General features: G+C 37.1%; 1 protein-coding gene across 3 annotated transcripts in view; it reads right to left on the reverse strand.

The window, feature by feature from the left end:
* Positions 1–26386, reverse strand: part of LOC102234306 (CUB and sushi domain-containing protein 3-like) — a 243084-nt gene that overhangs the window by 73773 nt on the left and 142925 nt on the right. For 2 of the 3 annotated variants that reach the window (XM_005810786.2, XM_023330905.1), the window contains exons 37-46: positions 25120–25224; positions 17564–17682; positions 16334–16403; positions 14710–14826; positions 13598–13807; positions 12242–12430; positions 11164–11341; positions 6032–6177; positions 5433–5513; positions 4482–4595 (exon numbers count right to left, since the gene is read on the reverse strand). In XM_005810786.2, the coding sequence (XP_005810843.1) occupies positions 4482–4595; positions 5433–5513; positions 6032–6177; positions 11164–11341; positions 12242–12430; positions 13598–13807; positions 14710–14826; positions 16334–16403; positions 17564–17682; positions 25120–25224 (1329 nt within the window). The remainder of the gene's footprint in view (positions 1–4481; positions 4596–5432; positions 5514–6031; positions 6178–11163; positions 11342–12241; positions 12431–13597; positions 13808–14709; positions 14827–16333; positions 16404–17563; positions 17683–25119; positions 25225–26386) is intronic. The other variant, XM_023330906.1, reaches the window with a different exon arrangement.

Below are 26386 nucleotides of genomic sequence, written 5' to 3' on the forward strand. Positions count from 1 at the left end.
ATTTAGGTGAGCAGCACTCATAATATTTATATTCTCCATTACTTGTTTAATAAACTAACGTTGCCAGGCAACACACACCAAGGAATCCAGTGAGCCCTGTTGGGGCTTAAACTCTTTGAATTTAACTTTCGGTGCAGGGATTAAAAAATGAATCATGAGAGGCTTAAAATGTTTCAAACCCCCTCAATACTGCTACTTCATAAGATAGGCCTATAAAGTACTGTAATATGGATGAGAAACTACCCTGAGAGCAGAAAAAAACGTGCAAGCTTTTGGTGGGGGGCGTCTGGTTGCACATAGAGATCACATAAAAGAGGCCTGCTCACGCGGTTATAAAGAATATTATATTATATATTGTATTGTATATTAATAAGAAATGTTCCTATACCTATTTTATTCATCTCTGAAAAATACAGATATTTAATTACAGGTAAACAGCAAATATTCACCTCTTAACTCATTAAGCAAAGGATTTCCACAAAAATGTGTTTTTTAGCTGAATGCAAATTTAGGACACTCTGAAATGGACTCTATAATGCTAAACTGGGCTGGTCCTAATGCAGAGAGGCTGTTCTTTAGCACTAGGATGGTACAGTTTTCGAGTCCTTCCCATATCGGCTCAGCAGGGCCAAAAGGCCGGAGTCCACCCTGACGACTCTGATGGCTCAAATTAGCATCCCTTCTTCAATTGTAAATGTGGTCGTTGACCGTCAGGCCAGAGGGTAGGAGTGTGAATAGTCCATGTTGGGGGTGGGTATCTATGATACCTGCAGGAGATCAGGTCTCCTGTAGGTAGTGCTCTTCAGTTTAGTTTTGAAGCATACATGAAGTGTTTTTGGAGAGATGTGACCTTTTGCAGCTGATCCATGATGTTGTGCTGCATTATCCAGGTCATTTTGCCAAATGTACATAGAGTTTGAAAAACATAGAATCTGTTTCAAAAAATATGCAAAGGTTTTTCTAAAAGAAATTAGTAATGTTTCTCTTTGAAATAAAGCTAAGAGGGTATAACATGACAGTTTAGAAATAAACTAACCAAATTAATTGTGTTGATCCACCTAAAAAAAATCATGCAAAGAGTGTAAGCAAAAGAAATCTGGGAGACTTTGCACATGCAAATTTGCATGCAGCCTTTTGTGCTGTGGAGGATAAATAGGTGACTGCTTCACCTATTTAGTTCACAAGAACTAATGGCATTTATTTCAGTCATAATCTTGCGGGGGGTGACCAAGGTTCCATCACTATGTGACAGCTGGTCAGCAAACCTGGCAAACATGATTGACATGGCAGCACTGAATGCACATGTGCTTTATCAGGCATGCATTGGGGTGCAGGAGAGACGGGTGGACTTCCTGGTTGAGCTTGCAAAAGAGTTCGGTAACTCTCATGTGAGTGAGAAGAAGGCACACAAGGAGAAACTGCTTCGGCAACAACCTTCCACACCCAGCTCAGGCAAAAGGGCGAAGTGTCAGGTCAACCATCGATGCAGGATGCGTGTCCTGAGGCTGAAACATCATCAGTGACCCCTCACACCCCCACCATGGACTGTTCTCCCTGCTGCCCTCTGGAAAGAGGTTCTGCAGCATCCGGTGCAGGCCCACCTGGTTCCGAAACAGCTTTTTCCTACTTGCCATCAGACTGCTGAACTCTTAACTGGACTGCACTCAAAAACTGGTCTCCACTTTATACCTTGCACATGTACAGAGCTAAATAACTTCTATTTTACTGTCAGTCCTGCACTTTATATTTTATATTTAGATTTATATTCATATTTTATACTGTTGAAAATGACAACAAAGTCAGTCGAAGTCGAAGTCTAAGGAACAATTGTGCAACTGTGAGATGCGTTGAGGCCATTACCAGGGTACTGATAAGGTAATGGCCCTATTTACAGAACAAAAGCACCTGCTAGAGAAAATCCTTCAGGCAAGTTGGACTATCGAAGCCGATATAGGTATACGTCAAAGTGGACTAACTCTAGCCATTCTAGTGTTTAGAAGAGGCAGGAAAACTGATCAGAGTTAGTGGAAGTAACTAAAGAATAAATATGACATGTACAGTCATGTATACTGTACATGTATAATGGGAAGGTTTAGATCAAGGCATTTTTTGTTATAAAATGGTCCAGTCAAAGTTCTCACCTAAATCCAATTAACAATGTGTGACAAGACTTGGGAATGTATGCTAAAGGAAGACTAGGCACAGATTTTAGTCTCCAGATGTGTGAAGTGGGTCGGAGATGCAACCAAAATGACTTGCAATTGTAATTCGAGTAAAAGGAACATATTGTCTCAAGAGTAAATATACAAATGAACACATTTTTAATATTTTTGTTTTTAAAAAACGTAACTTTTTTCCTCTCATATCACAGTTATGTACTACTTTGTGTTGATGTTTTGATCTTTCACATAACATCCTAACAAAATACATTGAAGCCTGGGGTCTTATTGTGGTACTTTGTGAAAAAGGTTGAGAGGTGTGAATACTTTTGGAAAGAACTGCATATCAGTTCAATCATGACTGTATTACTAAAGCTGGTATATAAAATTTTTCATACGCTTCCTTGTCGACAGAGCCTGAATAAATATTTCTGAAAAACGAGGGACATTTAGGCATAAATTTGCACATTTAAACAAGGGCATTTTAGTGTTGTCTTTAAGGCATGAAATGACAACTAAAAATAAAAACGGAATCAAAAGCATAAGAGAATTTTCTCTCCTGGCCTGTCGGCAAGCTGGCGATGGATAAATAGCCCTCGTTACACGCCTGCAGTAGCAGTCTCTTGCCTGTGAATAGCAGGTCAACTCAAATTAAGTTTAACTTTACATGTCCCAAGGAGAGCAATTAGTTTCATGCTGGAGGTGCACAAGGGCATAACATAGTCAATGCAAGGAAATGTAATGAATTCTTAAGAGTAAAAATTAGGTGATCCATGAAAATGTCAAGCAACAAATTGCCGACCCTAAAATTGTGCTAACTATGCCAATGTAATCCTTGAGGCCAGTTTTAGGAAAACCCGAACAAGATGATTGGCCATCTGACATATAAACAGACAAGTCTATTTCTGATGGTGCCCAATTTAAATGTGCATTTCACTTCCTCTGCCGTTCAGGTTCTCAGTTTAGGGCACGATTCTTTATAAAACCAACCCTTATTTGTTTTGCTTCTTTCTTTATAGGATATCCATGTTGTCACAACTTGTACGAGTTTCATTGAGTTATTCATATGTGCCTTTTTGAACACTTTCTTTGAGAGAAGGAGACATCAAGAATTAGCAGCAGCTATGTGTATTTGTATTTGGCAGGTTTATTTGTAGCACTTACATTTGAATGTGGGTAATTGTCAAAAGTACCACGATGTGAGGTCCAGCTAATATGAGCTGGATGATTTTGACAGAGTTCTGAGAAATGAGCTGGGAAAATTCACTTTCCTAGTATTCCCATTTGACTGCACCTCCTTTGCCTTTTCCTGCTACTTTAGTCGCCAAGACGAGATAAAAACATCTTTATACCAAACAAGAATTTAGCTACAGTTTCTTTTATTCAATTTCCTGACTCTTAAAGGTAACTTGAAACATTATTTTAAAAAATTGTAGACAAGCCCTGTGTGGCATACTACAAATATATTCTTAACAAAATGAATAATTATACAACTAATTATGACTATACTGATTCAGGGTGGTTGTATACAAATACTCAAGACACTTTGTTTATATTTTTTAAATATATTGTTACTTTGTATGATAAATCACATAGCATTATAATAAAGTAATTATTTTATTTTATGTAAAAAAAATAATTGTATTTAATGTGAGCAAGATGTTAATATTATGGTAAATAAAAAAAATACTTTTGATTCAATGTTACTGTGTACAGCTTTACTTGAGATTCATGTATTAAAATAAACCCACTCAAATTCTGAATAAATTAATATAAGGAGAAGAAAATCAAAACACCACATAGATACGAGTAAAAAGATTCCAAATCACCCAAGCTGCATCCGACGTTCTTTCATAAACATCAGATCTGGATATGTGAGCTACACATTTTTAAAATGCTCAGATTACAAGTTCAGTGTCATGAGATTTCACAGATGAAAAAGACATCATAATGAAACCTGTTGATCTTTAATTAGTCTCAAACTGATCCTCAGCAGACACACTTGGATTCTTACAGAGGGCTGGGCCAGCTTTGTTCCAAAAACCTGCAAATCCCGATCCTGATGAAGAACAGCGATGCCGTTTGCCGCCAAGATACTGCTGGAGGGCGGCCTGCTGGCTGTCTGTCTGTTAAATGATGCATCAACCGTGAGTGCTGCTGACTGCAACCAACCCTGGCAGAGTGGTGTCAAGTGCACTCATAACAGTATGATTACACATACACATAAATAAAAAAGCACACAGGCGCAAACATCAAAAAACATTCAACACCATCGCAAAAACATATTCATTGACCCATAAACATGCACTGCGCAAAACCAACCTTGACAGACTGGTGGCGGCCCATCCATCTGTAGCCTCTCTCCAAGTCGGCAGGTCAGGATCTCGCTGCCCACCAAGGTGAAGCCCGGCTGGCAAGAGTACCGGATAATGTCTCCTGTGGGGTCGTTTACACCGGCGATCATGCAAATATGAACACAAGAGGCAAAACTTGGACATGAGAAAAAGATCCGTCAATTCGTCGACCCACGCAGCCACAGACGTATGAAAGCACACCGACACCCACTCACACACAGGGATGTCGTTAGCTCTCCTCAGCAACAGCACTGGAAACAGTAATCAACTGCACATTTCCTAATGAAGATTGACATCCTCTAGAACTTAAGGCACTTCATTAAATTACGCAGCCGTACACTTGCACACCAGCACACGCTAAAAATGAAAACTACACACAAATTCAAAGGCTCAAAGTAAGTCAGCCACCGGCCACATGACTTCCACTTCACTTTACTAATTACTTCTGAGCACTGAAAACACAAACAGCTTATAAGTACATCTAATTAGCCCTGCCTTCAAACTAATATTTTAATGCATGAAGCATGAATAGATGGGAACACTTAAAAGGATGAGCAGAGTGAAGGAGACACAGACACCCGAGATGGAAAAAGATGGTAGAGGCTACAATAAACACATGCCTAGGTTCATTAATGTGGATAAATGCATTTGGTCTAATACAAAAGAAGAGCAGAAAATACAAGTTTCAGATCATCAACAATATTAAGAAAGACACCATAAAGAATCATTTAGACTGCAAGAAAAAGTCAAAATCCACCAAATGAATAAATTATTTTTAGATGAAGAGGATTTCATATGCGTATGCCTGCTTGTTTTGTCCTTTGTTAGCTGGCCATGCAGATGCACCTTTGTCAAGTGAAAGCTGATTCTATTACACATTGTCCCAGCCTGTAAACGAGCAAAATAAAATGAGACAAACCTATTTCAAACTCGTCATCATCGGTTAGGATAGTGGCATTGGCGACGGGAGGGGGTGGCTGACAAGTTCTCAGCTGGTAAGCTGTTGGAGAGAGAACAAACAGTGAACTCTGCAACAAGAGTGTATGTGTGCACTAAAAACATGCGGGAGAGAGATGCATATAGAGAGACAGAGACAGTGTAAGCACATTTTCTATTCGGCTCCACACATCGTTTCTCTTCCATTATACCGAAAGCTGATTAGATCATAAATTGCTGCCTATCACTGTTCATAATCATCAAAAAATATAACTAATTTAGCGGCGATGGGGTGCATTTTATTATTAATCAACTTCCCTTCAAACGACGCTTTTATATTGCAGACAAAAACAGACATAAGGAGTCATCCATCATTTATCACCATACATAACTGGAAGAAATACAATAAAAAGAATGACAAGGCCAAGAGAAAAAGGGAAATTAAGAAATTTTAAATATAAGAGAAGAATGAGCAATCAGTCTCTGCTCACTCCAATATGGGTAATATTAAGGACCAAATGAATAAACTCAAAGAAATGTGGAACAAAGTGTGTTCTTAACTGGTATCGAAGGGAAACTTACCATAATAATGGAGCTCAAAGAAGCCGCTGGTGCTGAAGTCGCTGTGAAACTTGATCAGGACCTGATTAGCTGTGGTGGACACACCTTCCTGCAATGATGTGCCACTGAACTGGCCGATTTGAGGCGAAGTTTGGTCGGGTCCATCCCTGATATGGAGATACAGATATGTCAGGAATGGTGGACGGAGAGCAAGAGCAGAGATGATTTCTGAATAAATAGTAGCTGGGATCAAAGAGCAGGTCTATTTATCCCCAAGCGGCCTTGTCGAATCAGCAGACTCCCAACAGTTTGAGAAAAAGTTTCACAAGCAGAAGTTTGCTATAGGTTACTTATAGAGGGTAAAAGCAATAAAATGCCCCCACGCGCCTTTCAGCCATGACGCATACTGATGAAGGAAAGAAAACATCAACTGAACTTTTTTTTTTAGATAAAGTAAATAAATATGGTATTCGGCACTAAAAGTGGAAAGGTTTGATAATTAAAAAAAAAAAAAATTATTACTGACTTATAATTGGATATGAGTAGAGCAATTTAAAATTGTCATCAAGAAACTATCTAAAGAAAAAAAACAACCTGTACTGCTGTCTACGGTTTCTAATGCAAGCCATGCTATTTGTGTCAAAATCAAATTATTTCTTTAATATTCTATACCCAGTTTTACAGCAACTCCCTTCTCCACATACGCACATAAACAGCAGTGCTTCACCTCTGCTCCTCAGAAAAGGAATTAATGGCTTCTTAAAACAGGAAGACAAGAAAAAATATTTCAAATGCTGTTAATTATAGTTCTTAAAGAGAAATCAGAACAAAACCCAAAGATGGAAAAAAAATCCAAAAATATTTGTTTGGTGCATCAATACTTGGATTTTTTTATCCTTCATTGATTGGCAATAATGTGTGGCAACTTCTATGATCATGGTTGCTTTCACTTGCACATAACCTATACTTTCATACTAGCTCCCACCAGATTTCCTAGCATATCTATAATGTATAAAACAAAATGTAATGTCTACTACAGCCACTGAAACAGTTAAACCATTGAATGACTGTGCGGTAAAAAGAGAAGATTGGCAGGCTGATTAATGCTCACAGGAATGTACTCTTGTGTGAAATTGTTTAAATATATTGAGCCTTGCAGAAAATGTTCATACCTGCTAGGCCTTTCTACACCATTACATCACAACCAAACAGTTTAGTCCATTTCATCCACTTCATAATTTTGAAAATAATGCATGGTTTTCAATATTCTTTCACAGATAAATTATGGTCTGCACTTATATTCACTTCCTATGAGTCATTACTTACAGGCTTTCTTTAATGATATCCCTACTCATCAGTGTATGACTGTGTGGATGAATGACTGAATGTAGTGTGAAGCTCTTTGAGGTCCTCTGGACTTGATGAAGCGCCATCAATACGAGTACAGTCCATTTACCATTTACAATCAGTTCCATCCACCTGTCAGTTCAGGTGAATGTGGTTGCAGTCGGACCATACTTTCTGTTTTAGATGATGGATTATTAAATTTCTTTGAGATGTTTAAAACTTGACACTGTTTTTTAAATAGACATGTTTTATAACCCAAAGCTGCTTTCAACTTCTCCACATCTTTATCACTGACATGTGCAGTGTTATGCTTGGTCTTCATGACACTCTCTCAAACAACAGGACACTGCTTACTAAATAGAGTACTTCAGAAGTCTAATGGTTAGTCTGTATTGTAAGGTGCCAAAGTGAAGGGGCTGAATACATATTTACACTTGATTTTTAGATCACACACAACTCTAACAAGATAGTGAAATTTGATGTTATAAAATGAAAAAACAAGGCAGTGTAGATGATGTTCCAAAATCTGCTTAAGGTCAAAATGATGTTTTGAGCCAAATGATAGTAAGTCAAAAAAACGCAAAGTTGAAAATGAAGACAGGTGTGACGGTCAAAATGTGAATTTTTAGAAAGAACGTTGGAAATAAGCCACTGGCAGAGTTCACAGAAGCCAATTTTTTGGTACTGAATTTAGAGTACCAAGACAAGACAGTATTCTCTCTGGAAAGAACTACTCAAGGATATACAGACGTTTAATTAGGGTGCCTCTGGGCTTTTTTCCAAAGGGGCCACCTCAGGCAAGTCAGACTGAGAGGAAACCTGAGGTAAACCCCTAATTATATATTTTGTTGGTAAACAGACCACAAGATCACCCAGGTAGAGAGAAGTAATACAGAGGCAGGTTTTATAAGGTCATACAAAAGTTTCTCTCTTAAAAAACGACTAAGATCTGCTCCATAACTCCGCCAAACTCCCTCCCAAAAATAGAAGAATCAATCTCCATTTGCTTTTAACACTGTTAAAGAGTTTTGCTAATTAGTTGTATCTGGAAATATATTTGTGTCAAAGTTGCAACAAAGGTCCAAATTAACAACAAAATACTGTCCGCAATTCCGAATGAATAGCTGGATGAATGGGTGGACTGCTTTGGGGTAATAAGAGAAATTAGCAGTAAAGCCATTTGTAAGGGATGCTTTAGCTGCTGATTCCAAAACACAGAATCACCTCTGCTAATGAGACGAGAAGGAGTGGCGGGGTGGCATCTTTAACCCCCGTTAGACAGTGAATTAAAAACAACTCAGAAGTGATTTCTTCATTTCACAACAAACAGAAATTCAAATGGGAAGAAAATACTATTCTAAAAGCTTAGTAGGGAAAGAGATTTCATCACTGGCTCTTTCAGAGGACTTTAGCCATCATCAGCAAAATGATGTACACAAAATACTGTTCTTGTATGTATGTGTGCCTTTAATATCTTATGTACTTAAAAAAAAGCTTATGTCAGTTTCATTTCAGAGTCATCAGCAAAATTGGAGGCTGTGGTCGAGCAAGAAAATGAAATGTTGCCGTCAGGGGACAGATTATTTATGCAGCCTTTCATCTAAAACCAGTAGCACCAGTAGTTCTCTCTTCATATAGCATGAATGGTGACCTCAGTGCTGTGAGGCATTTTTTTATGCTTTATCACCCAGGGGGACAGCTCCATAACTGCCTGAGGCTTACGACTCATCACACAGGCTACAAGGGAGGTAAAGGAAGATGGGCAGACTGAGTGGAAGGCAGCTGGTAAAGCGACAGACGGAAGGTAGCATTGCTCACCGCTGTACGGCTGTCTGTTATCAGCAGAAGTTTCTGCAAAGCAACAAACATCCCAAGAGGTTCCAACCAGGCGTTTTTGTGCTGATGCACATTTCTGTCTTTTAGAGCAACACTCACTGGAATGTCCTCTGATAAGCAGAAGTTTTATGAGTTTGATGAGACAAGGGAACTTGGGCTCCCTTTGGTTTCTTTTAGTTAATCGCATTCTCCGTGACAATATATTTTGCTCTTGGGGGGAAAACTGGGGAGAAAAAAAATGAGGCCACCAATGTCAAGCAGGGTCAAAATCTTTGAATGGCTGTTGGCTCAATTAATCGCAGTGTCACAGCACAAGCTGTGAGCACAACATGTCCAAGTGGCCTCTGGCCTTAGCCCTATGTCAGCTGTTGGATCCCTTCTGTGCAACTTCAGTTTGCATCGCGACATAAACATGATTTGAAAGCGAATATCTAAGTTACGTTCCAGCTTTGTCCTAAAAACATAGGAGCTCTTCCATTTGTAATTGTATTTAAAGTAATGGTTAAAATAAAGTAAAACCATTTTAAATTTCATGGTTTTTAGATGCTTTGTTCTTAACAATGTCATGGCACAGCATTTTCAAAAGGTTTTTTTTTTAAATAAAAAGATTACACAGCACATTTATTACTAAGATACGAGAGAAGGTAACTCATTAAGTGATATCGGTTTTCTCCAGCTGTATGGAGAACAGAATGATAAAGTAATTCTCCTGCCCCATGTGTTGTTATGCACTGCCAGTGCTGAACATCAGTACAAAATATAACCATGGTGTGGAAATTAAAGGAGAGTCACTCATCTATCATGACACTTTGGACTTAGAGTTTTGTCACTTTGATTTTCACTGTGTGTTTTGTGTTCTTACTAATCTTCATCTTCTAGCATTATTGCAGTGTTTACTTTATTATAACACATTTCATTAAAATAAAAATAACACATCTGTGTTGTGTGGTCCTACATAGTTGACAGTTAAAATTTTAGAACCTGGTCATTGATAAAACTGTGAAATTGAAAAAGGATAGTTTGCTTTCATAATGACTGCTTATAATACAACCATAGAACAACTTTGACATTGTTCAACTCTCTAAGACTAACAGAGATAAATTATTTATATTTTAAGTTTATTTTATATGAACAGACACACAAAAAAGGACAATATGAATAAAACCGTAGTGCCCTGTTTATTTCCTTTTAGTGCAAGAAGGTTAAAAAAACACTATTATTTTTGGTTTACCTGATGTCTGTGTGGAATGACGTATATAAATTTTTGTACCACTAACATCAACCTTACTTGCCGCGTTGACCGATGCTCCTATATTCAACCACATTTCAGGAAATTGTACAAAATGCAGATAAAGGTTAAAAAAGTTGTGTAAACGGATATTGCATATGTGTTAATATCGCAGACATATTCGTTCTTACCAATATGACAAAACATTAAACCAAATATTAAAACATCAGAGAACACAAGTTCTCTATGGCTTCTGTACAAACGGAGGTTAAAGTAAAACAAATGTCAAAAGGGGAGTAGAAACAATTTTCACTGCAGATTATACAACCTTGTAGCACTGGCAGTGTGGTTTTAAAACAGTGATGTATGCAGAATCAGAACATGCTTCCAGAGGAAATGAAACTCCCCTTTTGACAGTGCTGACACATACCTATCAACAAAACCATGAGTGATGGACTACATTTACAACATTGAGAACATGGAAAACCTAAGCAGTGAAAAACGAGCTCTCTCACCTTCAATAGGACTCAATTTCAAAGAAATGTAGGCAATAAAAACTTTAAACAGTATTGTAAAAAAACAAACAAAAAAAAAAACAAATGAATTGTTTTACTCAACTCTTAAACAGTGCATAGGAAAGACTTGCTGCCCTTAACAGTAAGGCTCACAGGAAACAAACATTTTGTGTGTACCATAGCATGACAATGTACAAATTTAAACTAAAGGAGGAATTGGAACTCACCAAACTGTGATGTAGTCATAGATGGGCTCTGTATTGATAACAGAGAAATTTATGTAGATTCCGTATCCTGGAGGTACTCTGACAGTCCACATGCAGTCCTGGAAGTGTGGGTACTCGGCAGGATGTCCAGGGGAGTAAATTGTACCATTCAAGGATGTTATATTCCCACCACAGAGAGCTGCGGGGAGGGGAGGTAGATAAAGATGATCGATAAAAAATAGAAAGTCACTCTTTTCCTTCAGTTGTAAAAATTGCTTTTGTGTCTGTATTGTCCATAACTGTTGATAAAAACAAGCCATAATAACGTGGTTGTCAAGTTGTCAGATGCCACTGACAACTTGATAACCCCGAATAACTTTGAAAATAAAACCTTCTCTGACATGATCTAACCTAAAAATACTGTCCAAAGGACTGAAAAAAATGCTGGGATATGAAAGGAGCAAAGCAAAAGCTGCAGATCCTAAAAACTGAGATTGACTGATGTTCACCTGAATGGTTCCTCATTGCTTCGCTTAACTGATGATAGATATTTTGGTACCCCTGAGTGACATCTGAGTAGACTTCTTGAGATTTACAATTTACCCAGGCATTTTCAGCTTTTGTAGTAAAGGACTTGCAAATGCTCCACAAATTACTATAATGTGCTGTAGTTTATTTTTTTAGCAAAGGGCTGGTATTTTTGGTGAGTCAGACACTTTTATCTCCCAGAATAAAGAATATGACTACAAGCAGTCATAAGAACCCCTTATTTATTCATTTTTTTAAAGAATCACTTCAAGGATATTTCTGTTGTAGGTCTTTATGACAGAATGACATATGCCGCCATCTTAGTCCCTTTTTGAAGATGTTATATAATTTTCTGAGATTATTTCATATTTAACCACAAAGTTTGAAGCTGCCAGATTAAAGGTTACTCACAAAAACACATTTTTAATTCATAGAAAAGCTGCATTAATTTGGAGATAATGCTTTCAGAGACTGAGAAGATGCAGTGCTAATTCTTTAATGTTGTTTCTGTAGATGAAATTCACAAACAGCAAGACACAAATGCAGCTTGAAAGACACAGCAGGGCCTCACCTTCACAGCGAGGTATGGGGTGATTCCAGTTTCTGCTGACTCCATGCAAACATGTGAGAGAGGCCTCTCCGATCAGAGTGTAACCTGGCAGACACTCAAAGGAAATGGTCATCCCCACACTGTAGTCCTGACCGATCACTATGCCATTGCGAAATGGACGTGGGTCGGGACATCTCTGCAGCTCGTATGCTGTAGGTACAATTCCAAGAAGTTGTTAGTGAGCAAATGTTTATACATGACATAACATGTGTAGTGAATTGCATAGCCCTTGAACTTTTATGCATTGGTCACATTGCCACTGCAAACTTCAATGTATTTTAATTGTATTTTTGGGAGAAGTGCATATCAGTGAAGTGGATATATGTGCACAAAATAAATGCAATAATGTACCAAGCTTTAAACTCAAGTGGGTGTAGTTCAATCCAATATCAAAAATGGAAAAAGTATGACACAACTGCAAAACTACCAAAGCACGGCTGTCCACCTAAACGGACCGGCAAGGCAAGTGCATTAGACAGAGAATCACCCAAAAGACTCGCAAAATTTTAGGAGCAGCAATTATTGGTGATGCACCACGTAAATTTTGCCTTTTCGGAAAAATGGTGAATCATTGTTAAAGTCATAAGAATTTGTGTTTAACGTTTTCTACAACACAAGTAAGAAACATAGCAGGGATATGGGAAAATGTGCTCTGGTCATCTAAGAGCGAAATTAAACTTTTTATACTGCCATACATCTAATATGGCAGGTGTGGAGGAAAACCAACACTGCACACATTACACCATACCTACTGTGAATCATCATAATGTAGAATGCTGGTCTTGATAAGCACACCTGACTTTTTAGATTTTTATTTTTAAATACATTTTAAATTACTATGCATTGCTTAAGTGTTGGTCTGTTACATAAAATTCCCCCAAAATTTGAAGACTGAACTTTCAATGCGACAAAATGGGAAAAAGCTTAAGGGGTGTTAATACTTTTGCAAGGGACTATACACAGTACCAGCTCTTCTATTCTTCTTTGTGAATGTCAAATACATGATTGAGTTGATTGTTTTAAAAACCTTAGTAAAACTTTAAAGATACAAAGTAGAATGTCATAAACAACATTTTTTTCATCAAAGATTATTTTTGAAATAGGAATAGTCGTTAGACATCAGAAAGTTTACATTTCAAGAACATAAACTTTATGGCTCAGAAGACATTCATAGTGAATCAAAGTTCTTCATTTTTGTCACCCTTTTGTCATCCTCTCTTTTCAAGTCCATCTGAATGATGGCTTTTTACCCTTCTTCCACTTCACCTGCTGCTATTACAAAAAACAATTTCAACAAAACCAATCTTTGGTTCTTACCTTGGTAGACAATGTGGAAACCAGGCTTGTTCTGGGAATAGTCACTATGAAAGAAGAGTGTGGTCTCGTGCGTGGTGCTAAAGAGAGAATTGGGCACCACAGGGCCACTGAATCGATCTATCACTGTCCCTGTCTCCAGAGTCCCACTGCGCACCTCCAAATAGTCATGAACAGGCTCTGTGGAGAAGTTAAGAAACTGCAGGTGGATCCCTAAATTGCAAAAAAGAGGAAGTTAGTCAAAATGAAGGATTGTGGATTAACATCTGCAATAATCTTCTGATATATTAGTTCAGATTTCATGAGTAAATCTTGAAAACTCTTTGTGGCTGAACTAAGGCAGTATGGACAATTATTTGCATGCAAATATCAGTCACACAGTGATTACATCACACACAGTAAGATGATTTCAAATGCTATCAGCTGATTTCTGTTCAGTAGAAGAACAATAAATGTCATCTCATAGTAGTTATGAAAGGTCTTCTCTCTCACTCTAATCTTTCAAACAAGGTAAAGTTTCAATAAGAAAAAGCTTGTTCTTTAAATGGTAATACCCTAATCCACACATCAATGCTTTTCTTTGAGACTCTGACCAGGCATTAAGGGCTTATTATATTCCATCAAATCTGTCATGTCACAGTCAAAATATAACCTGACTGTTACAAGAATCTAAATAAAGTAACCTTCAGCAGGAAGAGTGGTGGGAAACTTGCTACATAAAATCCCAATTTTGACAATAAAACAGTTGAACGTCTAGTAAGAGAGATCTAAAATAGTTTAAGTATTGGATTAATAAGCAGGAGTTTGCTGGGAATACAACAAAGAAAAATACAAAGACATTCATTAAAATCTTTTGGTTATGTAGCCACATATGTATTTATTCTGTCTGTAAATGAGCTAAAGTTTGACTGTTACTTCCACAGTTTAGCACAATCATCATGAGTGGTATTGTTTACTTGTTTTTAGCACAATAAAAAAGGTAAAAGATAAGAGACAAGCACAAAGAAAACAAAGAAAATAGGCACAAACAACATAAGGACTAGCACAAAACAAAGACGACAGAAGAGGAGGTAGAGGAAGGAAAATAGGAGGGGGATAGTGGGCGGGTTACAGACCGAAGCCAATGGGGAGTTGAACTCTCCAGGTGCAGTCCAGGCTGCTCTGGTAATTCCCTGGAAAGCCTGGACTGAGAATGACGCCGCTGAAGTCTGTCATGGAGCCTCCGCACTGGGCTGAGGGAGACCAACCGAAGAGAAAGAACATGTCACTTTTCCACAGAGCGGCTCAAAGGGAAAACAAAGAAAAACAACAACTAGGGAGCTAAATATGCATCGAGGGCAAAGAGCATATCGCCTTAATGTTTGGGTGTGTGTGTAAATTCCTTTTCACGCATTACTGCTCAGGACTTGTACAAAAAAGGATGTGGGTGGGCCAGCTTTATAAAAAAAAAAAAGGTTCATTCAGTTGAGCAAATTGTATTTCCTATGTGCTTGTTTTGTGTTAATTGCTCATTTCTTCTACTGACGCTCCGTCTCTTCTGGACTGAATAAAAGTTGCTCCATAAGGCCATTCATGCAAACATGCTTGGGCCCTGTCCTAGTTTGATGGGGCTTTAAATCGTAATAAACAAATTTAACAATATTCAACACACCAACACTGTTTTGCTCAGGAGTGAATGTGATTACTCTATGCTCTCTCCGGGCTCTTTTGACTGCGTTGGAGAACACTTTAGCTTGCTGTGAAGGTTGCAGTCATCTCTCTCTCCCACTCTACCAAGCCTTACACAAACAGCAAGGTGAATCTAATTTTATTAGCTGCCTGCTAAATCATTTTCCTGTATTGCTGATGTTTTTAAAGGATTTAAGAGCCAAGGCAAGAGGAGCAAAAAACTAATATGGTGGAAAAAATGTGTTTTGGTAGTGGGGGCATCCTGCTTGACCTACTTGTGTTTTGTGAAATGGAAGTAAAGGCAAACGGAGAAGAGAGGCACTTTTAAGGACGCTGTACTGTTTGTGCAGGGGCACGCAAATGCTTTGATGTGGGCTCATAAGCAACAAAATGAATACTGATCCCTGGGTGTTTGAGTGAGTATAGGTGCATTAAACAACAAAGGAGTTAAACCAACAAGGGAACATGTGCAGCTAGGAACATGGCTGTCAACAGCAAAGCTGGGATTTATGACTTTGCTTAACTCTGAAGACCGGAGGCAGGGAATATTTACACGAGGAACGCAGTGTATGCGCTGGTTGTAGTTAGTCAGTGGTTTCAGCCATTGGTAGAGTACATGTATAACGGTGGGCAGAAACACTGGGGTGTTAAAAGAGAATATATAGTGCTGCCTTGGTAATCTTTAAACTCTATCATGGTGGCAGCCGACATCAAAGGAAGTGTCAGGGCGACAACAGAGTCTCAACGGGAAGATCAGAATTCAAGCAAAGTCCTATTGATTCTCAACTCAAGTGGAAAGCAGAGCATCTACCCTCTAAATCACACAAACATCATCCATAACAATGAAACTGCTGCATGGTTTTATATAATAAAGCTCACCTTTTTTTTTAGGACATTGATTTACTGTTTCATTGTTTATGGCGGGAGGAGTGAGTTAAGTGTTAATGAGAGTGCAAGAAACAATGAGTGGAAAAACATGAAAAAACAAGTGAGGGTCTGTTTGATACTGTAAACCCACATTAGAACTTCATTAAAATCATGTGCATAATAATATATAGAAGGAAACATTACCTATACACAGAGGTACGGGGTAATTCCATCTCCTGACAGGGCCAGGCATGCAAGTAACATATGCATTGCCCTGTTCAAAGAAACAAAAACCATTTAGAAATAGAAACTGCTTTAAAAATGTGCAGTAATATAAAAAAGGACACAGCAAAAGTCCTAAGCAAGATATATATATATACATTTGTAAACTTAAATCACTGTATTTCAGTTTTGCATGAGCTGCGGCAGGCAGATTTGTACTTGTTTGGTTTAGCATAAGATTTATTAACAATATCAGATATCATTGCTGTAATACACAAATAGATTTACCTAGTATTGGTGCCAAAGTGTTGTATGTATAGCTTATTCAAATTTTGATGCTGGTGCCAGTTTCTTTGTCCAAATATCCCCAAAAATCCATTGAAATTAAGATATTTATGCCATGTCAAATGAAAATAAAAGACATGTTGGATAGTTGTTCACTAAAATATAATAGAGGCAGCTTTAACTGTGAAAGAATGGTGAAATAGCCCATCCTAGTAGAAAAGAGGCAATCTACTTATGTTTACTGTTCAGCAGTGATATGTTCTTGTTTTAAATACATTTACATGGTACATTTCCTGGAAAAAATGTGTTCTTACAATAAATAACACCAATATTATACCTGGAAAAAAAATCCCCCTAAGTATTGATGCATTCTTTTAAAACAACACAACTCATCTCAAAAGATTCAGCTATTGTAGTGCTCCATTTTCAAGAATGGCCTTAAGTCTATTTCTTGTTCAGACACTCAGTCTGAAGATGTATATAAGAAGTTGCTGGCTGGTCCAGAGAGAATGTGAAATAAGGTGAATGCCTGAACCAGGAAGAGAAAAATCAGTGTGGGATTAGTAAGGCGACTGCTCTCACAATCCATTGCCTGTGGCCTTGCACAGTTCCACAGCTCAAAACGTTTCTACTATACTGTCTACTAAAAAAGGATGGGAAAAACTTAACACATTAAACACATTCAACTCTGACATCCTGGCAAGAAAAGATGAAAGCAAAGTAGAGCATTAGAAATAGGGTTGCATGCATACGGCAAATTAAAGGATAGTTACTTGTGCATCCACATTTCTAAACAAACATGGATGTTTTCCAGAGCACTGCCTTAAGTGACTCATCCTTGAGGGCTATCTTTTAAAATTGCTACTTTATATAATTCATCCACCATATATCAAAGAAACAACAATCTGAATGAATGATGTCACCTACCTGCAAAGAGAAACCTTGGTCACACTGGAAGGAGACCATGTCACCCACAGTGTAGCGATCTCCAACTTTTTGGCCGTTACTGGGAGGCGCCGGCTCTGGGCACGAATCCAAACCTATTGCTTATGACAGAGTCACAACACACAAGTGTGGACAGCAATCATTCTTCTGCATAACATATGACAACACAAATTAAACAGAAAGTTGATCAGCTTTGTCCATTGTAAATGTCACTGAAATATTTAGGGTGTAACTAATCTGTTTCTATCTATGGAGACAACAGGGTTCATTAGAATCAAATGTACTTATAATTGAGCAACAATTAAGCCTCGTTTCTTTATCCTTCTCATTACAGCAGAGGTACCATTTAGAAACCAGGGAAAAGCATAAAGCCATTCTTTGTGCATGTAATCACAAAGTCTAGCTGACTGTGATCTGAGCAATCAGAGCGAAATTACAAAGAGATCTCTAAAGTAATGCTTGACAGAAGCATTAAGCTGGATTTGAACAAAATGATTACAGTGTCACTTCCCAGGTACAAAAATGACTTAAGTGTTATTTTGGCTTAGAAGTAATGGTTATGATTTAGGTCACATAAGTGTGGGACGTTTTAGGTAAATTAAAACTACATTTGCTGTTACACAGACAGAGAAGCAGAAATATGAATTTACATTCAACCTTTTTAAAATTGCTACATTATAATGGTTCAGATTAGATTACTTTTTAGCATTTTGTTTCATTATTTCTACATTGGTAATTCTATTTCCATTTGAATGACTCATATTCCATTAAAATAGGCTCACGGTAGAGATGAACAAAGAAATCAGTTAGTGACCAAAATAGGAAGGAAAGGGATCTTTTCCCGTCAGTGAATGAACAATACATAAGAGCTACCAACAAAAACATTCTTTGGTACAGTAGTTATGACTAAGCAAAGAACATCAACTATGAGGACTGTTTACTATAAAGACATGTCAAATATTGTAAAGGAGATCAAAATGCTGAACATTTTTACACAAAGTTGCTCTACTTTAATTTATTTTTAAAGTGTCAAAGTCTAGATATTATGGAATAGGTAGGATTAGGACATTTTGGAGTTAAGGTGTTGGTCTACATTCTGCAGGTAATTCACAGACAGGTTGCTTCAGCAATAGTAACCACTCCAGCCTCTAAGTTAAAACAGCAAAAACAGTTCAAAATTGTAACTTTTATAATTTTATGTTTGTTAATAAAATATAACATTTCAATTCGGTTTAATTGCAGCGCAATTGAATATATTAATCTCTTTTATACACACAGTTGGGTGTCGACTCTGGCTCTAATATATAGCAAACAGTGATGGACTATGACAGAAATGCTCATTTAAAGACATCTCAATCACAGCAATAATTTATTGAGTGGTTTAATAATCCAACAATAGTAAATCATGGCTTTTCTCATCTCAAATATTAACTTGGACGTAGCTGCTATTGATTTTAATCGGATGCATCAGAAAAAAAAATGTTGTGATATAGTGCATTTATGCATTTTGATGTATATATATTAAAAAAAGCAAAACCAGAGCTTAAAATCCATCTTGTACAGCCGTAAATCAGGTATTTGGTTATTTAGTTTAGTTCTATAGATAATAATGTCCCATAAACTGTTGGACTTTATTGCATTTGCAAAGAAAGAGTCCTGCGACCAAAACATTGTTGTAACTGTCAACATTTTATTACTAATGCATAAATGTTTTCAATTTATTCAGAAAGTAAAAGAAAATATGATGACAAATGGAAACTGGACTAAATTTCGTTAGCAACACAGGAACAACATTGTTCTGTTGTTCTGTTTGCAGGAACAAGCAATAGATGTACATACCATTGAAGGACATTAAAATGCACATGATTATACACTCTCATTCAAACCCACTCAGAGTGTCAACAAGTCCAAACAAGTAGGTGGATGGATGTCTGTAAACATGGGAGCAAATATAGCCATACAATATTCAGAACAGAAAGGTAAGTCATCAGAGCGGAAAATAGCACAAGTGATGACACCACTCAACACTTAGGGGAAGTCAGAATATTTGTGTGGGAGGTGATGGTAACCTAAAGGGGCGTAGAGCATGGAGGTCCATGAAAGCATCCCCGTGCAATAATTCAGTAAAAGAAGAGCCGCTGCAAATGAGCATTGTGGATTCTTTCAACTTAGGATTCACATAAGAATATTACACATTATCAAGGATATTTGGTTTTGCAAGTCACAAAACTGTGAAATTGCTGTCATAGTATGAGGCAGCCAAGAAGCAAGTGTAACATCAAAGTACAAAGCTGCTATAAATTAAACAGTTCAATGTAATTACCATATGTCCACACTGTACGGAGCAGACAGTGGTTCGTTTTGCACTGTACTGTAAAAGAGGCAAACTGTTTCATAAAGCAGCACATTATGTTTTACTCCACAACAGCACAGGCAACGGTGAAATGTGTTTGCAAGATAAGGCTGGGATTTTCTTTCTGTGCTTTAAATAATGAAACACTGAATCTAAATGTGTTCTGTTTATTAGAAATCAACTAAGGAATCCTGTAAGACCAACACACATTGTCTGGAGGCTTTTAACAAAACCCCGGCTGCAGTAAAGCACTTCCCTTTTAGCACTCATTTCCGTAATTTGGCATTTAACTGCAGGAGCACCATTTAAACCGCTGTTAAAGTTAGGAACAAGTGTCCGCTAACAAAAGTTCCAATGGAACTGTGTGTATCCTTTGGCAAATACCTTTACATTGTTGCAGGAACAGACTCCCTGCTGTCAGAAAGTTGACGTGTCTCTGCATGAGCTGCCCTGTTTGGACCAAGTCCCGTCCTTGTTAAACACAATTGGTATTGAAATAGGAAGTCTTGCCAACTGTATTTAGCTAATTAATTCTGGACCATGTGTGTCACAAACACTGTAGTCGTGCCAAAGGAGAATGCGCCATAAAAAATCAGTTTATCTGTTTTTGTTTTCACTTGGTTCTTGTTTTCGCTTTCACAAATTTATTAAGCCTACATAAATCTAACACTTACATTAACAGTTTAAAATGCATCGTACCAGGGAAGATAATAAGAACTGTTTAGCATTCAAAATAAGGAGCTGGAGGCGGCTTGCGAAAAAAAAAAAAAAAATAAAATAAAAAATCTAAGCTAAGAAGATCTACCAGGTACACGAGAAAGCTTCTGGGAGCAAAGGGGGTTGGGAGTTTTTCAAGTTGTTTTTACAAATGCTAAATGTATTTGTCATGTTGTAGAAAAAAAAAAGCCCTGGCATCATATTTAGAAATAAGGAAGGGGAAGGATGAGGAGGAAAGGAAGTGAGTAGAGGCTAATAAGGTTTATGATATACTTTTATAATTGTCACAACACAGTTTATTAAAAACACTTTCAGAGCTCCAGACCCCCAGGATACAATTATTGTGCAAGATGACAAACCTGGAAGCGCTCCATAAAAAAGCAAACAAACAAACAAAAAAAAACACCCTGACCTGCATCCTTTCCCTCTGATAAGACGACAGAAATACTGATGGTTATTACTCCTACAAACATCCAATCCTTCTCCTTAGACCTATGATCGAGTCAGACAGACTTTCCATTTATACAGGTAGAGCATTCCATATTCTAAAAATATAAATTATGCCAGGATGACACCTATGACATATGAATAAAATGCCCTAGAAAGGAGCAGATGCATTTCTTTCTGATCACAAAGAGCTAAGATTGCCTTGAAACTGAAGTGAGATTTTTTTATTTATTTTGGTTTATTTTTGTTGTCACAAATTTGCTTTGATTCAGCAATGTTCAGACAGTCATGAAGGTCCTGGAGACCGTGGGGTGGTCTAATCTGGTGTGAAGGGGGCCTTAGGAATGGTGGTTTAAATGCTCTACATCTCAGATGTGGTAATGGGCAATAGACATGGTTTCTGTGACTGGCCTCGCTGGAATTCAGCAATTACACAAAGGGGATTTTCTTAAACAGATGGTCTTCTGGTTGGGTCTGAGCCATTCTCTGTAGTCATTTTCATTTTCTTTCTTTTATGCATAGTATTTGCAGCATTATAATGTTTCAAAAGTAGGGTGTGTAAAAACCTTTTAACCCAGCCAGTGATAAAATAATGTAGAAGGAAACAACTAAGAAAATATAAGCGTTAGGTGTTGTTGGAATTTAGAACAGTTTTATTGGTCAAATACATATTTGTGACATACAGTATGTGTGTCAGTTATTACAATTGTGAAATTGTTTATGTGCTATTGAATGTTACTGCATCTATTGGCCATAAGACAGTGGGTAGCACCATCTGGCTGCTTCATACCTTATTTTATCCTCAGCAAATTTGACTTCAACAAACTGAACTGTTAGCAATTTAACAAAAACATGACTGATCTTAAGCAATCATGCTTAAGATCAGTTTTTGTTGACTGATCTTAAGCAATCGTGCTTAAGATCAGTCATGCTTAAGTAGTAAAATAATGCAAAAGGAACATCGTAAGCAACAAAATTGTTCATATGTAGAGTTTTAAGTTATTGTACAAAGTTAAAACAAATTGGAACCCTTGAATGAGAAAGAACAAAAACATTCAAGGCAGCAGGTGGCATTCCTTGTCCCATTATGAATGCCTCAGTAGTTCAGAAAAAAATTAAAAACCTATAAATTACACTTTGTCTCATTTACACTTTACTTGTCTCATTACACTTTACCTGTCTCATTGTCTCAAAATTACAAAAGACAAGTTTTTTTTGAAAGGGCTGGTTAAAGAGACCTTTTCCTTAGCAAAAAAGGAACCACTTTAGTTTGTTGTCAATCCTTAGAAATGTCAAGATTTCTGCAACAATGACCTTTAAAGAACAAACCAATGTGAAAACAAGCCATAATGTGCAGCAACATATTTGACAAAAACACAGCGAATCAGTATCAGTATCTTAAAACACCCAATACGAAACACCACAGTGTTTTTGACTGTCAGACAACTGAAACTGAGTCATGATTCCAGGGGAAGAAGGAAATCTAAAACAGAATTTCTAAAAAGATAAAAAATCAAGCTGATGCAATGGTCCCATCATAGTCCAAACCTTACCGTGATTAAAATGCTGTGGTGGGGCCTGACAGCTCAGTGCAGATGAATGTCAGTGAGCTTCAAAGAGCTTAATAAATGTTGAATACAGGTTTATGTCAAAATTTCTCCACAAGTGCAAGAGACAAGGTCATATGGCTGACAATCACTGAAAGCTACAGCAGCTAAAAGTGTATGAAAGTTATTCCTAACTTTTGTACATTTGGATGTAAATATTATATAATGAAATATACATAATAAAAGATCATGTCTACCTTACATTAGTGCATGGTTACATACAATTACTCTTGATTAGAGGGGGAGAGAACATAATATATACTGTATGTACCACACAGTACTTTACCTTTGCAATAATGCAGATGTATGAATCAAAAATATTGACAACCATGTCTTCGACTCATTGAAATCAGGTTAAATAAGCTGCTGTCTTTAAATAATTTATTTAAAAATTTTCACAAATATATACTACAAGTCTATTTTTAGTTCCGCTTAAAAGTGCAGATGCCAAATGACTAATTCTAAAACATCAATCCCAACAGACTATTTCTGTAGGGAAGTCAATTAAAGAAGTTGTTTTTCTTTTATTTAAAAATCCCTTCCAAACAACATTGTTTTTTTTTTTTTATTATTTCTCATGTGATTTAATGAGACAATATTATTGTTTAGTTCCTGTCAGATAAGTGATCCAGAGCCCTGATCCTCACGGTAAATTATGCATCATGTTTTAGATGTTGTCATTAACAGGACCTGCTGATGGTTTAGTGAAATCACTTGGATCAGGTGTCCTGGAGCAGAGACGCAACTAAAACATGCAGGAGAGTATGCCCTCTGGGACACAGTTAGATGTTCTTTGTCATTTTAGTAATTAAGATTATAACAGCATGGAAAACCCTCTAATTATGTCTTCTTTTGATATTCAAGACCTTTTCAATAAACCCCAAATCTCTTACTTTACAAACTCTCTTCCCCTGTGCTTCCTCAGGGCATCAACTCACAGTCACAAAAGATCCAAAAACTAAAGTCCTTTTTTAAGTGATAAATGTAGCCATTGACTGTGAAATTTATGGCACTGGGCTCAGTCCAAAAGTCCAAATGATTCCTTTTTATTCTCTGGGATATATTTTCTCCCTAATACAAATTAAGCATTGACAGACACAAATATCATTTTGGACTCACATTTATAGCTCTATTTATTTAACACAAATTAGCAACGCTGAGTTGAAGAAATACACAGTCACTTTCCAAGAGCCTCAAATTATCTGAAAACATGCACCTGAATAAACACAGTGAAGAGAAAATGAGAAGATACCAATTTTCATGTCAGTATGAAAATGAATTCAAATTTTACAATTAAAATAAATTCAAGGACCTTGCATATGTGTTTGCAGCAACTTTAAAGTTAAAATCCCACAAAGAAAGCTCACGGTGAAATATGTTACTGAAATGATTCTCAGCCACTGATGCTGTGAGGAAGAGGGAGAAGAGGTTAGCACATACATCCAAATATCCCCATGCAATACCAAAGATGAACAGATTGACATATCCTAGTGATGAAGTTATTCTTAACAGTGGTGTGTTGCTGAGAGACTTTTCTCACCGACAATAAGGGTAGATTCAGTGATGATGTGTCATCACACCAGCAGTAAATTTGTGAAATTGGTTAAGCTGAACTGAGATCAGCTGGTGTGTGAGCAGTAGTGTTTGGAGGAAAGTCCCATTGTGTCTTTCTGGTACTCGTTATTTCAACACCACAACTTCTGTAAGTCTTATTTTTTGTAGTTGGGTATGATTTTTGAACTGCTGTCCATCTACATCACTGCTGGTAATTGGCTTTTACATCACAATGGCAAGTTTTAAAAGTACCTTATTAAGAAAAAAAAATCTCATAGGACCACAAATTGCAGAAGCAGATAAAGAAAAAATGGATTTAAAATCCATGAGGAATGCACAAGAGAAAGAAAAGCACTTAGTATGTCAATAACAGTGGACTGTTTTATTAAGAATTACCCTTATTCTCATTTGCACAAATTTTTGACTTGAGGGGATGCCATAAATGAGTCACTCCACAGGGACCAGCCACACTCTTTAAATGTTAGTACACAATGCTCATTTTGGAAAAAAAGCCTCTGAGTGAATATCCCACTGAGAGATGAGGAAATTCAGGTCGTAAATGAAAAGGGATGTGAGTCCAGTAACTTGAGGCTATGCACGAATTTGAAAGCAAAAGCACTGGAGAATGCCAGGCTGGAATAGAAAAAACCCAGACACAAAGACTGGAAATTAAATGACACGGAGGGTAAAAAATATACTCTCTGTTCTATTTTGTGGCTCATAATTTTTCTATCAACAACTCTCTGTGCCATCTAGACCAGCAGCATCATTTTTGTGTTTTAGCCCTGAGCAGCAGCTGCAACGTACAGCAGGGGAACAAAGACAAAGTGACAAACAAGCAGACATGTCATCTCTCATACCTGTGTACTCCAAGTGGAAACCAGCAGCAGATACACTGATGTCAGACTGGAAGGTCAAGTACAGGTTGTTGGAGGTACTGTTCAGCAGTTGGGGGATTGTTGTGCCTGTATTATAAAATAAGAGGATGCATTTACACTCGATCAAAAGCAAAAAGGGTTTTGCACAGTATTATTAACACAATTTCAGAGACAGAACAGCAAACAAAAAGTTTATCCCTAGAACTTCCAATGGAGAAAGTAACTTCACTAAATCTGCATGGAATGGAGGCCATGTTGGATACTATACTCAGGGCTGTGTGGTGATTCATGACTTTTCCAGTCAGAGCTCTGATTTTAGAGGGCATTCTTGTTTTACTTCTTACAACTAACTATGAAAATTTAACTACCAATTATAAGTAGAATCCACCATATGTTGGGTGAATTAACTTTTAAAAAAAAAGACTAAGTCTGTATTTTGGTACAGCACATCATTCATTGGGTACCAGTAGAGCACCTCTTAACACTATGCATTATGTTGACAAAATCCTACGGAGTTATATGTTAGCATGAAGATTTAATTGAAATCATTGATCTACTTTTAGATTGTTTGCAACTTTCCTTACAAAAAATCCCCCCCAAAAAACAAAACAATTCTATGGGACCAAAGTTTTAAAAATCCACAGTTGTAACATGTTTTCTGTATTACCATGTCTGTCAGTAAAATAAAACAAAAAATAGCCTGCAGTAGACTTACTAAAGGGACAGGTTACATGTTAGTTAGTATCAAATTGCAAATGGATCACAAGACACACGTTTTACCATTTCATTGTCGTTCGCCTTTTGTACAAGAACACAGTTAAAGATTTTGTATAAGTGTTGATTAGATTATATACAAGTATTACCATAATTGTACCACCCATTCCACTGTTCCAATAATCTAAGTTTTTTGTTCAGTTATTTCTCACCCATTTCACAAATTATTTACTGATGAAAGTGCCGCAACTTAATGTAGTGTGACTTTTAAATAACATTCTAATGGATTTTAGACTTCCTGCTTCAGAAGCAAAAACATGTCAATTGTTCTTGTTTGTAAATTTTAGTGATATAATAATTCATGTCATTTTTTTTTTCAAAGTTACCATTTTAAAAGAATCCAACACCAGCCTATCTCTGGTAAGGATCACATTTCCTTCCAATTAATTTGAGCACACCTCGTTTTGACTTTAAAACATTTTAATGAAATCCTGAAACCCCAAAATGGCCAACCATTTTCAATTACGACGGACAA

This window comes from Xiphophorus maculatus, chromosome 3 (genome assembly GCF_002775205.1).
Source record: "Xiphophorus maculatus strain JP 163 A chromosome 3, X_maculatus-5.0-male, whole genome shotgun sequence".
Lineage (NCBI taxonomy): Eukaryota > Metazoa > Chordata > Actinopteri > Cyprinodontiformes > Poeciliidae > Xiphophorus > Xiphophorus maculatus.